Below are 13,766 nucleotides of genomic sequence, written 5' to 3' on the forward strand. Positions count from 1 at the left end.
TAGCCACCCAACCTCACAGGGAGAAAGGCTTATTGTGAGAGTTGCAAAAATGATAATCATTGCAGTTGATCCAGATGAACCAAAGTTGCAAAATTCACAATAGTGCTCCTCACGAGAAGGGTACTCTCCATACTTTCGTTCTGACCTGATAAGTAGATGAGATTTTTGATATATTAATAACAATCAACTTCTTTTACAATTTGTTTATCTATTTATTTTCTAACGGTGCCAACGAGGAATAAACTTGAAGTCATAATGGGTTTGGGTAGTGAACAAATTCTAGCAATATTTCAAATAGAACAAGAATCAAATTGAGAATGAAGAATTCGAGCAAATAGTGAAGAAGTAGGTAAATGGTTCCACAACAATTTTCATGAAATGGTCTTAACTTTAGGGGGAGCAACAAGACCCCACATCACCTTCCACCCTGCCTTGCCTTTCTCATTATGAACAGGACCACGTCTGACATTTGAATAAATACTAGTAGAAGACAACCTTTAGGAGTGCATGTCCAAATCCAATAATCATCACCGAGACCTGCGAAAGATGAATATAATAAATTTTTGCGATGAAATAAAGAACCGATCACTTAGGAATTCCAAGATTTAACATAAATAAGATCAACCACAAAAGATAAATAGTTCATCTCATATATATTCACGTATGTAGGCCATCTATTTGTAGGCAGATTCTCCAACCAAGGATCATTCCATAACTTAGTGCAGTAGCCATTACCAACTGTGTTTAATCTCCACTTCATGACCGTCATAGATAGTTATCATGTTATGCTGTCATGTGCCCTGTAACAAGCCACTTTAATGGTCGGGGGGGAGGGGGGGGCAATATCCACCAAATATTCTCTCCTGATGGCAATGACATGTGATGTCAGAGACAAAAGTATCCCATGGCGATGACGTGCGTCGATTGTTCATATCGGCACCTCTCGTTTGAGCCATCTCAGATCATCAAAAATTTCAACCAACATAATAGACTCAAGTTTGCAAAATTAGTTTATAAATATTAAGCTATGCAGGTGGCAATACATTAATTATAGAACGCAGAGAATGGCCTAAAATTGTTGTTGGATAACAAAATTAAAGCAGTTAATTTACCAAGAAACTGCCGAAGGTTGACAAGCTGTGCAAGTTTGGACATCGACAAACTACAAGAAATTAAATTTGAAATAGTTTCAAAACAAACAAGAATTCCCATATCTGACTGATCATCTGAGAAAATAGGGTGTTACAACAGCATACAAACAACAAACGGAACATAAACCAATCCTCAGGCCTCCCAGATACAGTTGATACCCTAACCAGAATTTTTATTGAACTATAACAATTGGAGATAGAAACAACAGTTAGTCTACCAGTAAGTGTCATTGGCAACCAAGCAAACAAGTTGACCTGCCTCGATGGACGGACGGAAACATAGGAAGTAACAGGAATTTATACACATAGCTTTGGAAATCTCTATCCTGGCAATTCTTCAAGAAAGAAAAATGTCTGAAATGTAAATAAGTTTTGAAGAATGTGCTGCAAAAGACCTCAAGGAAGTTTAGGGCATCTGACATGCACTAGGCATATTATTCCACGGGTACGAATCGAGCCCAAATCCCTGCATGACTCCAGATGATGTTTCAGCAGGTACAGGTTTGTACTCGTTGCACATATCTTGACCCAAAAGTATTGATATCGCATCATTGAAGACAGAATGGTCTATTGCATTTTGAGAGCTATTTTCAAGCCAAGCTGATCCAAGTAAAGCATCAGGCCTAAAGGAATCTCTACAGTGTGAAATGTCTTGCTCCCCCAAATTGGGAGAAGAAACATGTTCAGCATCCACCAAAATACTGTCTAAGTCTGCAAAAACAGAAAAAAGAAGAAAGAAATTTCTAGATGTCCTTTACTAATGAAAATAAAACAAGAAACATAATTTTTACCAGCACAAAAATAATAAGGTAAAGGAAAGAGGGAAAAGAAGAATGATGCGATTGTGATTCATGCTTACTTGAAGGAGCCAGAGGATGTGGAAACTCATCTAACAAATTGCCACTGATCAGAGGGGTGCCGTCATTGAATACAAAAGCAGCAGAACGACCCAAGGGCGAAACTGGATCTTTGTGTTCCACCAATTTCAAATCATTGATACTTAACTTTGGACCATCTGCCAACTCAGCTGGTGTGATAAAAGAAATTGAGATCTTCTCAGAGGGTTCTTTCTTTGCACTGCTTAATACATGCGCTTCGTGTAGCAATGCTTCCAACAGACCACTTTTCCTTGGTGAAACACAGTCAGTTTGCAATGAGGCAGTAGGGGGAGATTTGACATATGTATTGACTAAATCAAAAGGTGTGGATGAACATGCAAGCCAACTATTACTATCAGTTTCCGTATATTGGAGTGAAGGGAGCTCCAACTTCAGAGTCCCAGGAATGAGACTAGAAGCAGAGAAGGTATCATTTAGAGAAGCACAGCTACCAGGGATTGCACCTCCATGATGTGCCAGACTATCACTGCTGGAATCAGGATCATAGAGACAACTTAATCCAAATGACTCTTGCATCTTTCCTGAAGGCTCAAAAATAACATTATCCAATCTAGGACACCCACCATTAACAGTACCATTTGAAGCAGGGACTACGTGTTCAGTCTCAACAGGACGCTCAACACAACACACTGGAGGATTTGGCAACGCATAGTTCTGAAACCCAAACCTGTGACTTAGAATGCTACTAACTGCTATATCCGGAAATGATGGTGCATAGGATAAAGACCCATTATTGGTATAGTTGTCAAATACAATATCAGGAATGTCTAAGTTGCCTCCTTGCAAGAACTCATCAGGCTGTTTCTCATTGTAACTATAATCACTAGAATGATTGCTTTGTTGATTTTCACAAGAAACTTGATAGCATATATTAGGAGGATAAAGAGGCAAACCAGCACGTTGGCGTCTTTTTATTCGTGTATTCCAATAGTTCTTTATCTCATTATCAGTGCGGCCAGGCAGCTGAAGAAGAATTGAAATAATTTACAGATTCATGATAGAACACACCAAAACCTAAAATTATAAGCTTAAATTATAACAATAAAAAATGTCAAAAACAATATAGAAGGTGAACTTGGAATTTCAATCATTCAAATATAATCGGAAAGAGTATCTCCAGTGAGATGCACAGAAATTAGTGACAGCATCCTACTCAAAAAATTTAATGTAGATAAGATGATGTAGTTATAAATATAAATATACATATACATCTATACGTACATACATACATACATACATATATTTATTTATTTATTTATTTAAAATAACATTTTCAAGGTGAATGAATCAATTTAGTTTCAGTACAATTCCAAGGCATTATCGCCAGTTCAGCATCCAAATGATGAGCACGGTTGAAGGATTATAAAGTCTGGATAAAAATACAAGATACACAATATTGCATGACACAAATATGCCAAACATCTAATCTCATAAAACTATGATATGATCTAACAGAGATAGTGTAATATAAGGGAAACATAAACAACCTCATACATAACAAATCTTACTACTTAATTTAAAATCATAGAAGATATCCTTAAGATCTTACGAAGTGGTTAACAAGTAACCCATTTATTAAGAAGGAAATTACTTGTAGTGATATAACACTGATGATAGTATTAACATCCACTTATATTAAAAAATATTATTATTTTAATTTCATTAAACATAGTTTGATGTATTATAAGCATAATATGCATAACTAAAAATGCTCCTAGTACAATCAAATATAAACATTTATGAAAACAAAGTTCTCCAAAGAAGTATCAACGGAATATCTACTGGACACCCAATAAGTATTCATTTTTTTAATGGCTATTTGAATCAGATAACATGAGGTAGCATCAATTTTGTAAGCAGAAAGTACCTAGAAGCATGCTATTCAAATGTATTAGATATGATGAACATTGAAAACAATTTGAACCATCAGTATTTTGTAGTTAAATAAAAATGTAGTAGAAAAAACTTAAAATGTGGTTTAATGCATATGACCTTAAGATATGGATAGATATATAGCATAGCTAAGACATAGGTCTGACTCCTTGAGAGTGTAGCAGCCAACTAGAATCTTCAAGATGCTGCATGGCATTAGCTAGCTGTCAACCAATACTGATGATATGGCAAGTCATGGTCAGTTTGGTAAATTCTAGAATATTTGACCTTACAACTACGGAAATATAACATCTAAAGATGTTAACAGTGGACTATAAACTCTTAAAAACTTACACATTGCATAGTCAATCAATCTGAGAAAATGAAAGTCTTGAAAGCATAGGAAAACCAAGTGATGTAGAACAAGGTAGCGAAGTAGACAGAAAGAGAACAAGAAAGCAAGAGAGCAAGAGGAGTGAGATTAGAGAGGAGAGTAAGAAACTAGAAGAGAGAAGATGCAAGCTTTTTTCATTCAAATCTGAAGTGTTTCATCCAGTAACAAGCTCCATTATATATAGGGATCTAGGATCTTAGTACAATCAGTGAAGGTAATGATTCCCAAGAGTAATCTCCTAGGGAACTTGTATGCCTCTTAGAAATCCAAAATGTAACTTCTAGGAGACTAAATAACTTTGAAACAATTTATCACAGCAGAGAAGTAAAATGCACTTAATACAAAAGTAGAGTCTCAAGGTTAGCACCTCGAAAGTCCAAAAGACTTTACAATTTTTCACACAAATCTTAGTCTCTAAGCCAATTATCAGATGAATTTTTGCTGATTTCTTTTCCTAGAATAATTTTTTCTGAAATCTTTTATAAAGCTAGATTTCTCCTTCACCAAGTCCATATTGAACCAAACGAAGCAAAAATCTAAGGAAGGTGAAACCAAGCCTGGCTCATCAAACCTAATGAACCAGCTGAACAAACATGCACTTTCCTTGTTTATAATGTTTATAATCAAATCTAATAAAAAATAATGCAGTTTCTATGTCAAGGTTAACATCAGAAGACAAAATGTTCTTGCTTGACATAACGAAGTAATGGATAATAGCTATTTAAAGTTAGATCACATGATTGATTGTTTCATATATTAAATAGAAATTCAAGTTTCTGCTAAAAGTTAAGATATTCTTTATAACCTACCATAGTTTGCAATATTAATATGGGATTGAGAATGGTTAACAATGATAAAAACAAGATTAAAAGGATAAAATAGTAAAACTAGTAAAACACTAAAAGAATATAAAACAATATCTGAGATTGAAGAGAGCCCCCTAAGGAATTTAAATTAATTATGAATTGTATAATATTTTCCTTCTCTGAAAGTCACATCTCTATTTCTTTAAAAATTGATGACTACTGTTTGCCATATCTTCACCTCTCCTCGAATCATTTCTATCTTACACAATGGCGGCAAACGAACATTGTATTAATGGCATGTGACAACAACAACAATGGTTGCAATGAGTATAAAATGTATAAAATTCTGTAGAATTGACAATAACTAATTTGTATCTGATAAATTTCTGGATATAAGGTTGAGAAATAAACCAAAATTGGATCAGTCTTGGGCAATGATGATATTGATAATTGTTTATTAAAATTGGCCAACACTGCAAATTATGAACCCTACAAGCCTGTTGAATGAAATTGGCCCTCATTGGAACTAATCAAAAGGGACAAGTTTCCAGCCTAGGCTTGTCAGTCAGCTATATTCTTAACCTAGGCCTTTTTTTTAATGGATAGGCTTCTTAAGCTAGCAAGACTAAACAAAATTTTCACTTACCACAGGGACTAAATGAAATAAACAAGATCAAAATGGGGTTTAATAGTCTTCATTTCGTTGCTAGTCAATGTTATGATGTGACCCGGACTATAAACACGTGTTACCATATTCCTTCAATAAGAGAAGGGTTCTTGATTCAAACAAGAGGAAACAGATTATTAGCTCAAACAACAGATAGAGCAAAGAAGAGGCTCTTATTCAAGTAGGATTTCTTTATAGCTAAAACAAGAAAACTAGTGAAAATCACCAAAGTTGTAACATGAATCTAATAGGTGGGGAACTTGTATTTGAAGACTGTTACGCATCTTTTTGGTAGGATTTGTTGGGTGATGAAAATTTTAGACAGAAATCTTTTATAAATTCCCTCGTGTTATACCTATCATAAATTAATGCTAGTTTACAAAATCTCTTGGGGCATATAAGTTGAATAGTTATTTTTTTTTTTGTTATTCCAGTGAAACTATGTATTTTATTCGTTATAATTGAAGTAGAGATGCTCTTGTTGTAAGCATCTTCTTGCTAGTCATATGTGCCCTGCAAGTCATTCACGTGAATGACGGAACGTGTGACTTGACACACAGTTTTTTTGCTTATTATATTTTAACAATTATCACTTTATATTGTTTGTTACATATATATATATATATATATATATATATATATATATATATATATATATATATATATATATCGTGATGTCCTTGGATCTGTGCAATGAGAATCAGATCGTGATGAGATCACGATAATAAGACTGATTCGCCTTTAAACACAGATCCTAAATAATCCCGGTCATAGGTTCCTCGAGAGGGACATCGAGATAACTTGACATACTGGTGTGTTGTATACCCGTCCATATGATGGATGCAGCTGATCTCATAGTTGCTAGTGTGGGAACACTAGGGAGACAATACAGGTGCTCATTGAGGAATGAGTTCACTGATTGATCCGCTTACGAAATGTTGAATGGTTGATGATGTCTTATTGTCAGACAACGATTCCGTAGTCCCAGTGGTGTATCTAGTCCTTAAACTTGAGACACCAAGGATGTCCTGTATAAGTGCTCCACTCTTTGATACCAGACTCATAAGTTTGGATGTCCCAGATTTAGTACAGTCGGTCATCGGGAGTGGTAGTCAACCTTACGAGGGCTATTGAATGTCGATAGAAGATCATCCACTTTCGGTATCATAAGAGGAATGTCTTATGTGTTCTTTCTCAGACAAATCCCTGGCTAGGGTCATTCGGATTGAAAGAGAAAGAGTTCTTCAGGAGAATCCGATTAGAGTGAGACTCGAGTAAAAACCGTATGGGTCTGACAGCACCATGCCCGGTATACGGTCTCTGGAATATTAGATAGATGAGGGACTATAGGTACATAGTAATTGATGACAGACAGGTCCAACGGATTGGATTCCCCTGTATCGTCTGGGGACTGCGACGTAGTGGCCTAGTACGTCCGCAATCGATGAGTCGAGTAAATTATTATGGAGATAATAATTCACTGAGCCAAAAGAAGTTCTGACAAGCAGTGATTACAATAGGCGCTCGAGCGAGAAGAGGTGAGGCCTGAGCGCCTCGCTTCATTTCCAAGCGACGCGCTTTAAAGAGGCGCCGCTTGGGCGATCGCCCAAGCCCAGGCATCGAGCGCTTTGGGTGAGCACCTGGGTTAAACCAAGCAACCGAACCAGATTTTTAGGTCTGGTTGGTCTCTAATGCTTTAGTTGGTTCAATCGAACCAACTAAATCACCGATATCAGGCTCCCTCTCGGGATTTCCCCGACTTCCCCAACCCTAACACTCATGATTTTTCCACCAAGATTTCTACTCCACTGTTGCTGCTCTCTCCTGCCGCTGCTGCTGTCACTACTCGCCACTACTGTCGCTACTCGCCGCTGCCACAATCGCTGCCCGCCGCTACCACAATCGCTGCTCGCTGGTGCTATCGCCGCTCCCACTGTCGCTCGCTGTTCCCGCTGCCGCTCGCAACTCCCGTTATCACTCGCCGCTCCCGCTGCCACCATCGCTCGCCGCTCCAGCTCTAGCTCCAACTACGGCTGTCACCTGCTACCGCTGTCGTTGCCTCAACAGCCTCGATCTTTTCACACTCTTCTCACTATACTGTTAACAATATATTAACAATATACTGCTAACTATATACTAATAATAGTATTTTTATTTATTAGATTAATAATATATTATTTTGATTTTAATACTATTCATTTTTATTTATTTAAAATTATTGTTAGGTTTCAGAATAAATAGCAAGTGTACAGAGTAACTCAATAGATTTGATGTAAAATTTTATTGTTTTAATTTTTAAGACTTTTTATTAATGTTACATTGTGATTTTGTACTTGATTTTCTTAATTTAATAGCATATTTTTTATTTAAATAATTATATTTATTAATTATATTATATATTTTTATATTTTAGCGCCTCGCTTCGCTCGAGCTAGTGCCTAGCGCCTAACGCCTAACGCCTCGAGCGTTTTTGGACCTTAGCACCTCTTGGCGCCTAATACTTTTTAAATCACTACTGACATATATGACTCTCGGCTAGCTCGATATTGGGCCTAGAGAGTCACATACATATTGTAGGCATTACAATGAGTAGAGGTTCGGATATAAGATATCCATCGAAGCCTCTATCTTATTGGATATCCAATAAACCCCTGAATTATTGGATATCCAATAAGCCTCTGAATTATTGGATCCTTTGGATGAGATCAAATAAGAGCCCATGAGAGATTATTGGATAGAGATCCACTAATCTAAGAGGCTTGGGTAATTGGATGGAGATCCAATACCCAATACCGGAGGATCCATTAGGGTTAAGTTGACAAGGGACCTCTATAAATAGGAGGGCTTCAATAGTTTATAAGCTAGAGCTTTTTCTTCCTCTCCTATTCTCCTCCCCCACTCCACCTCAGAACAGGCCTGGAGCTTTGAGGAGCGTTATCGCAACCCTACTGTGTGGATCACTGCTAGAGAGGAGGGCGCTGGACCTCCTGGACCCTCTCCTAGAGATCTGCAGGGATTCAGGGATATACGATCTCCCTAGGTAACACAATCTATCTCACACGTGATTTTCTATTATACGGATTTTTGCGCACCAATCTTCGTACGACGACGAACATATCTTTGGGAATTGGGAATTTTGTTTTTTGTTCTTCCTCTGTGCATGTGATGTCGCCCCCAAGATTTCCCAACACTTCTAACAATTTCGTAACAAAGCTTATTCGTCCTCACAAACATCATTGATAACATATAATGACTACTATGGAATACCATGGGAATCCACACATCACATGAATATTCCTTTTGACTCTATAGCAGAATCATTGTTACAAAGGATTGCAATGGATCTTGATACATACCTTATAATTCTTCTACACTTCCCCCTCAACCTTTCTAGAGGTATTGGATTCTTACTACTAATATTGATAGGAATTCTCAATTGGATGGTTAACTAGCCATGCAAAACACTAGGCAACAAGCACAATCCAGAAAGCACACTTTTGCACAAAAGAGACATCTAGTAATCCCTAAAACACCAAACCAATATTTACCGATCTAACAGGTTATCAATACAGACTAGTGTGAACTAAGTGGTATACCCGGTATTGGACTTGTACCAGCCAATACCACCTGGTATGCCCATACAAGCTCGTTCCTGCTCAATACAAGGTTGGCACTGCCATATACAGATTCTATTCTGAATAGTTCCAGTTTTTACTCTTTTTTTTTTTATTTTCTAGGCTTTTTTTTTTCAAGTTCAGTATGTACCTACATACAAACACTCGATATACTAGTTCGGGCTAATACCTTACTGGTCCGATGACCATTGCAGTATCAGTACATGAAATTGTGAACCTTGGCTTTAACTTCTATAATATATTTAACATGACAGGATAGTCATATAATTAATGTTCAGGCTTGCTCGAATATTGAGGTTTATTATCTACGTCTTCCATACTTATCTTAGCAACTCAAGCATCCTAGATATAAAAAATTGAAACATAATTGATTAATTACACAAGCACAAAATGTGCAAAGTCAACAAGATTTGTTTTCCTGCCCAACTGGTCATCAGGCATTTGGTTTATATGGAAAGTCTGTCTTTGTATGCTTTAAAGATCATTTGTACATGAAGCATGAATAAGGTGCCAATTTACTAAGTATCTTGATATCTTGCAATTAGACGTTAGATCTCTTGACCAATAATACATTGATTTGCTTGTTCTAAACCTTTAAAATGATTATTTTGAGTAGACTGGCTCCAATATTAGCTTAGATTTTACCTGCAGTTGTCATTAATTGTTTGAACCTTGAAGTATTGCCATACAACTTCTATCTGGAAGAGACCCATAAGATATGAAGAAATTATTATGACTAAGTCCATGATTGAAGCACATAGAATATTGTTCTAATTATATTGCACATTGAAATATACCAAAAGCACATTATATCAAGAAGTGGAACATGAACAAGTAGGGAATAAGAAAGGTGTCAAGTCCCTGAAATGGGAAACACCATAAACACTAAACTCCTATTTAGAATAGGTTTAATCATCAGGGGATCAGTAACTCCAAATGTTTTGAGACAGGTTCCAATTTTAAGGGATTAAAACTAGGATAGAAAAGGGAGTTGGGTGAAGAAGAGAGGAGATAGGATTTCACAGTCAGACTACAACTTGAGTAAGCTGTTAAACTTACAAAAAAATTAAACTAATTAAAGAAAGAAATAAAAGAAGAAAAATCTCAAGATGCAGTAAATGTATACTAAACTTGTCAAAAAGGGTACTGAACCTAGTGTAATCTTATATGAAAATATAAGTCCCCTGGCTCAGCTTGATATTTACTGAAGATGAGAAATTGGAAGACATCTAACATGGCATTTGAAACATTATAAAGTATATCAAATATATTTCCCGTCGTTGCTAGTCTTTTATCAATTGTTAGTACTTCATAAGCACCTAATTTAACAAGAAAATTGCATTAATAGTTGTTTATGCCAAAGGAAATTATCATGACAATATTCAGCAAAAGAGTTTTCCATGGCGGAAGCATTAGCAAATGAAGAGCTTTATAGGACATTCTGAACAAACACGTCATACTTAAGAAAGAAAATCAAAGACTTACATATGCAGCCATCCGAGCCCATTTGTTTCCCATCTTAGCATGGAGTTCAATGATCAATTGCTCCTCTTCTGGTGTAAAGGCACCTTTCTTTAAATTTGGCCTGAGATGATTAGCCCAGCGTAAACGACAACTTTTGCCACATCGAGAAAGTCCTGTGTGCTTCTGAACAGCATTCCAGTTTCCCTCGCCATGCTTTTTAACATAGTCAACTAAGATTGCATCCTCTGCAGAAGTCCAGGGTCCCTTCTTCAAAACCTGATTTCCTCCATTCAATGAACCTGAACTGTTGCCTTCTTCAATTGATGGTGAGTCGATCTGGTCCTTTGGTATCATTCTCTTGTCGCTATCATTTGGCAAGCTATTCATTTTAGAACCTAAACCCAGAAATAGTTTATAAATGTTCGAATCATATAAGCAATGAATGAAATAAGGACGAAATGGGTGAATAGTAAACAATGGTGCAAAAATAAAATTTCGGAAGTCACCAAACTCGGCAAATACAACCACAAAAAGAGAGGGCTCAAGCAACGACGCTAAAATGAACATACCGCAAGCACAAATTAATCACAACTTGTAAGACGTTCAAAGCAATAAAGAACAAGAAAAGAAAATGAAGCTTCGCGAACAAGAAGAAAAGGGACACAATACAATGGCAGAAGATTAAAGCCCAAAGCTTCCAAGAGAGATCTAACTGGCTATCAAGAAACCTTAGTGCACATCAAATTAGTTTGCTACGGAGTAGACAGAAAGAAAGGGATTCATAAACAAAGTGATATTTAGAAAATTCTGGAGCAACGTCAAGGTTAAATCAGCGAGAAACCCAGCTTCAACAATTCTTAACCAAGGAACAAAAGTACTGACATCAATTAAAAATTTCGGTCATTTCGCATCGACCAAGATGCGAGGACGCCAAAAAAGGGTGCCCCCGAAGCGTCTACTCCTTTTCAAATCGCAAGAAGGCAAAAAGAAAAATTCACCATCCAAATTGTTTCGTAGAACAGAATCGAATACAAAAAGGATCACGAGGTGTGGAAAAATCAAATCAACGATGATCCACTACGCATAAAATTGTACCTTTCAGCAAAATTGAACCTCGAACGCACCTAATCCATCTTCCCTAAAAGCACAAAATTCAGCAAGAAAGCGCCCCTCGGAAGAAAAAGAAGGAAAGATCAAGAAGCCGTCGGAAATCAGCACGAGCAACAAAGATGAAAGCAGCTTCAACCAAATCAACCCTAATAACCCTACTCCAGCTCGGAAAACCAAATCAGCTGGAAAACCCGGACAAATGCGTGCAGAGGCCAGGGAGAGGGAGGGGAAGTACTCCAAGTTGGAAACTTGGAACGCCCAATTCGTCGAAGATCCGAAGAATTACCCCGAAGGAGGAGGGGAAGGAGAGAAGGTCGGAGATTTAACCAAATCCGCCCGAGATAGACGAGCGCGAGAGCCGGAAACGGGAGGGATCGCTCTCTTTTTGTTCTCCCCTCTCTTCTTCTCTCTCACACACTCTTAAAGTGACTGCGTATTTATTGGGCATTTTCACATATCTATCCTTTCAAACTTTAGAATAACACATTGATGATATAAATTTTAATATATATAGATACATATATCCGTCTATATATTTTCACTCTCTCCAATCAACTGTAGTTAACATGTCAATTAATAATACAAGTTACAAATATTTTAATAATTAAATATTATAATTTTTATTTTCTTTCATCCGCCCCACTTGCTGTATGTTTTGCTTATAAAAGAAAAAAAATATTATTTTGAATAATACCTCAAACAGAGAATTAAATCTGATCAGAAATATATTACAAAGGGTTGGAGTTCGCATAGAACCATCCGATTGAACAGGTATTAATTTTAATTAGAGTTCCAATACAATTTGATGGATAGAATTTTCATATTTCTTTAAACATATATTTAGAAGGGTGAGTACAAAAAGTCATTAAATATGAAGGAAATATATATAATATTGCCTATGCAAATGGAATTTGGTGGCGTCGGATTTCAATGCAATTCTCGCGTTTGAAGAGGATAGACATATAAAGAGGATATAGAAAAGGTTAAGAGAAAAGGAAAAATAATATGAAAAACTATACTATAGAGGGGCTAATGTGCTTAAAAACCTTCGTATGTTGATTTGGTAGGAGAACAAAATGGGGAATAAAGACATGCGAGTTGCCGGGGCAGTAACTTTTAAGAACCTTATTTGTTTATGGGACCTGCACGAATTAATCAAAGACATTATTAAAAATCTTCTTACTTTCTTAAAAATTCTTTAATAAAGTTTTAATTGCCTTATATTTATTGTTCTTATTCTTTCTTTTTAATAAAAAATAAGATAAAATTATATACTATATATATAGCTTGAAATTTAAATTTAGTATATGTACGCTCACATGCCTAAAAATCTATAGATATAATATTCATTGTCGTTAAGATTAATTAGCTAACCACAAGCACAGTAACACTAAAATTTTATTTGATCTTAATACTTTTATGGGTTCTAAACGTAATGGCAACGAAGGATAAAAGTAATCAAAGTTTTTAAATATTCGATTAATCGGATTCTATGAAGGTCTAAACCGCAACTGTTTTTATTTCTATTGAGATATTATAGCGGTTAGTATAGTTGATAGATATCATGTTCTCTCGATAAATATCAATGCACTCTATATTTGATAGATAGATTATTTTTTGTCTCCATCAAGATATTATCATAGTGGCTAATATACCATGGATAGGTCTCATATTTTCTCGATAAACAAATACTGATGCAAAGTGGGGGGGGGGGGGGATAGGTAGGACCGGTAATAAGAGCTACTCAACGCATGCCCGTCACTCATTG

General features: G+C 36.3%; 1 protein-coding gene across 3 annotated transcripts; it reads right to left on the reverse strand.

Annotated features, from left to right (window-relative positions):
- Window positions 1-1,172: 1,172 nt before the first annotated feature.
- LOC103974051 (transcription factor GAMYB) lies at window positions 1,173-12,393 on the reverse strand. 3 transcript variants are annotated; one of them, XM_009388788.3, is made up of 4 exons: window positions 12,285-12,393; window positions 10,910-11,283; window positions 2,011-3,013; window positions 1,173-1,862 (listed from the first exon to the last, which is right to left on the reverse strand). In XM_009388788.3, the coding sequence occupies exons 2-4, from the start codon at window positions 11,273-11,275 to the stop codon at window positions 1,558-1,560; spliced, it is 1,674 nt and encodes a 557-aa protein (XP_009387063.1). In that variant the 5' UTR covers window positions 11,276-11,283; window positions 12,285-12,393; the 3' UTR covers window positions 1,173-1,557. The 3 variants fall into 3 exon arrangements, with proteins under 3 accessions (XP_009387063.1, XP_009387062.1, XP_009387064.1); XM_009388787.3 differs by having other exon boundaries at window positions 12,234-12,388; XM_009388789.3 differs by lacking the exon at window positions 12,285-12,393 and adding an exon at window positions 11,984-12,218.
- Window positions 12,394-13,766: the final 1,373 nt, after the last annotated feature.

This window comes from Musa acuminata, chromosome BXJ1-8 (genome assembly GCF_036884655.1).
Source record: "Musa acuminata AAA Group cultivar baxijiao chromosome BXJ1-8, Cavendish_Baxijiao_AAA, whole genome shotgun sequence".
NCBI lineage: Eukaryota > Viridiplantae > Streptophyta > Magnoliopsida > Zingiberales > Musaceae > Musa > Musa acuminata.

Bases quoted from the DNA above. Each gene is read 5' to 3' on its own strand.
- LOC103974051 (XM_009388788.3), bottom strand. From the start codon at position 11,275: ATGAATAGCTTGCCAAATGATAGCGACAAGAGAATGATACCAAAGGAC. The intron at 3,014-10,909 runs GTAAGTCTTTGA...ATTCTTCTTCAG, and splicing joins GGGCTCGGATGGCTGCATAT to CTGCCTGGCCGCACTGATAA. The intron at 1,863-2,010 runs GTAAGCATGAAT...CTGTTTTTGCAG, and splicing joins ACATCCTCTGGCTCCTTCAA to ACTTAGACAGTATTTTGGTG.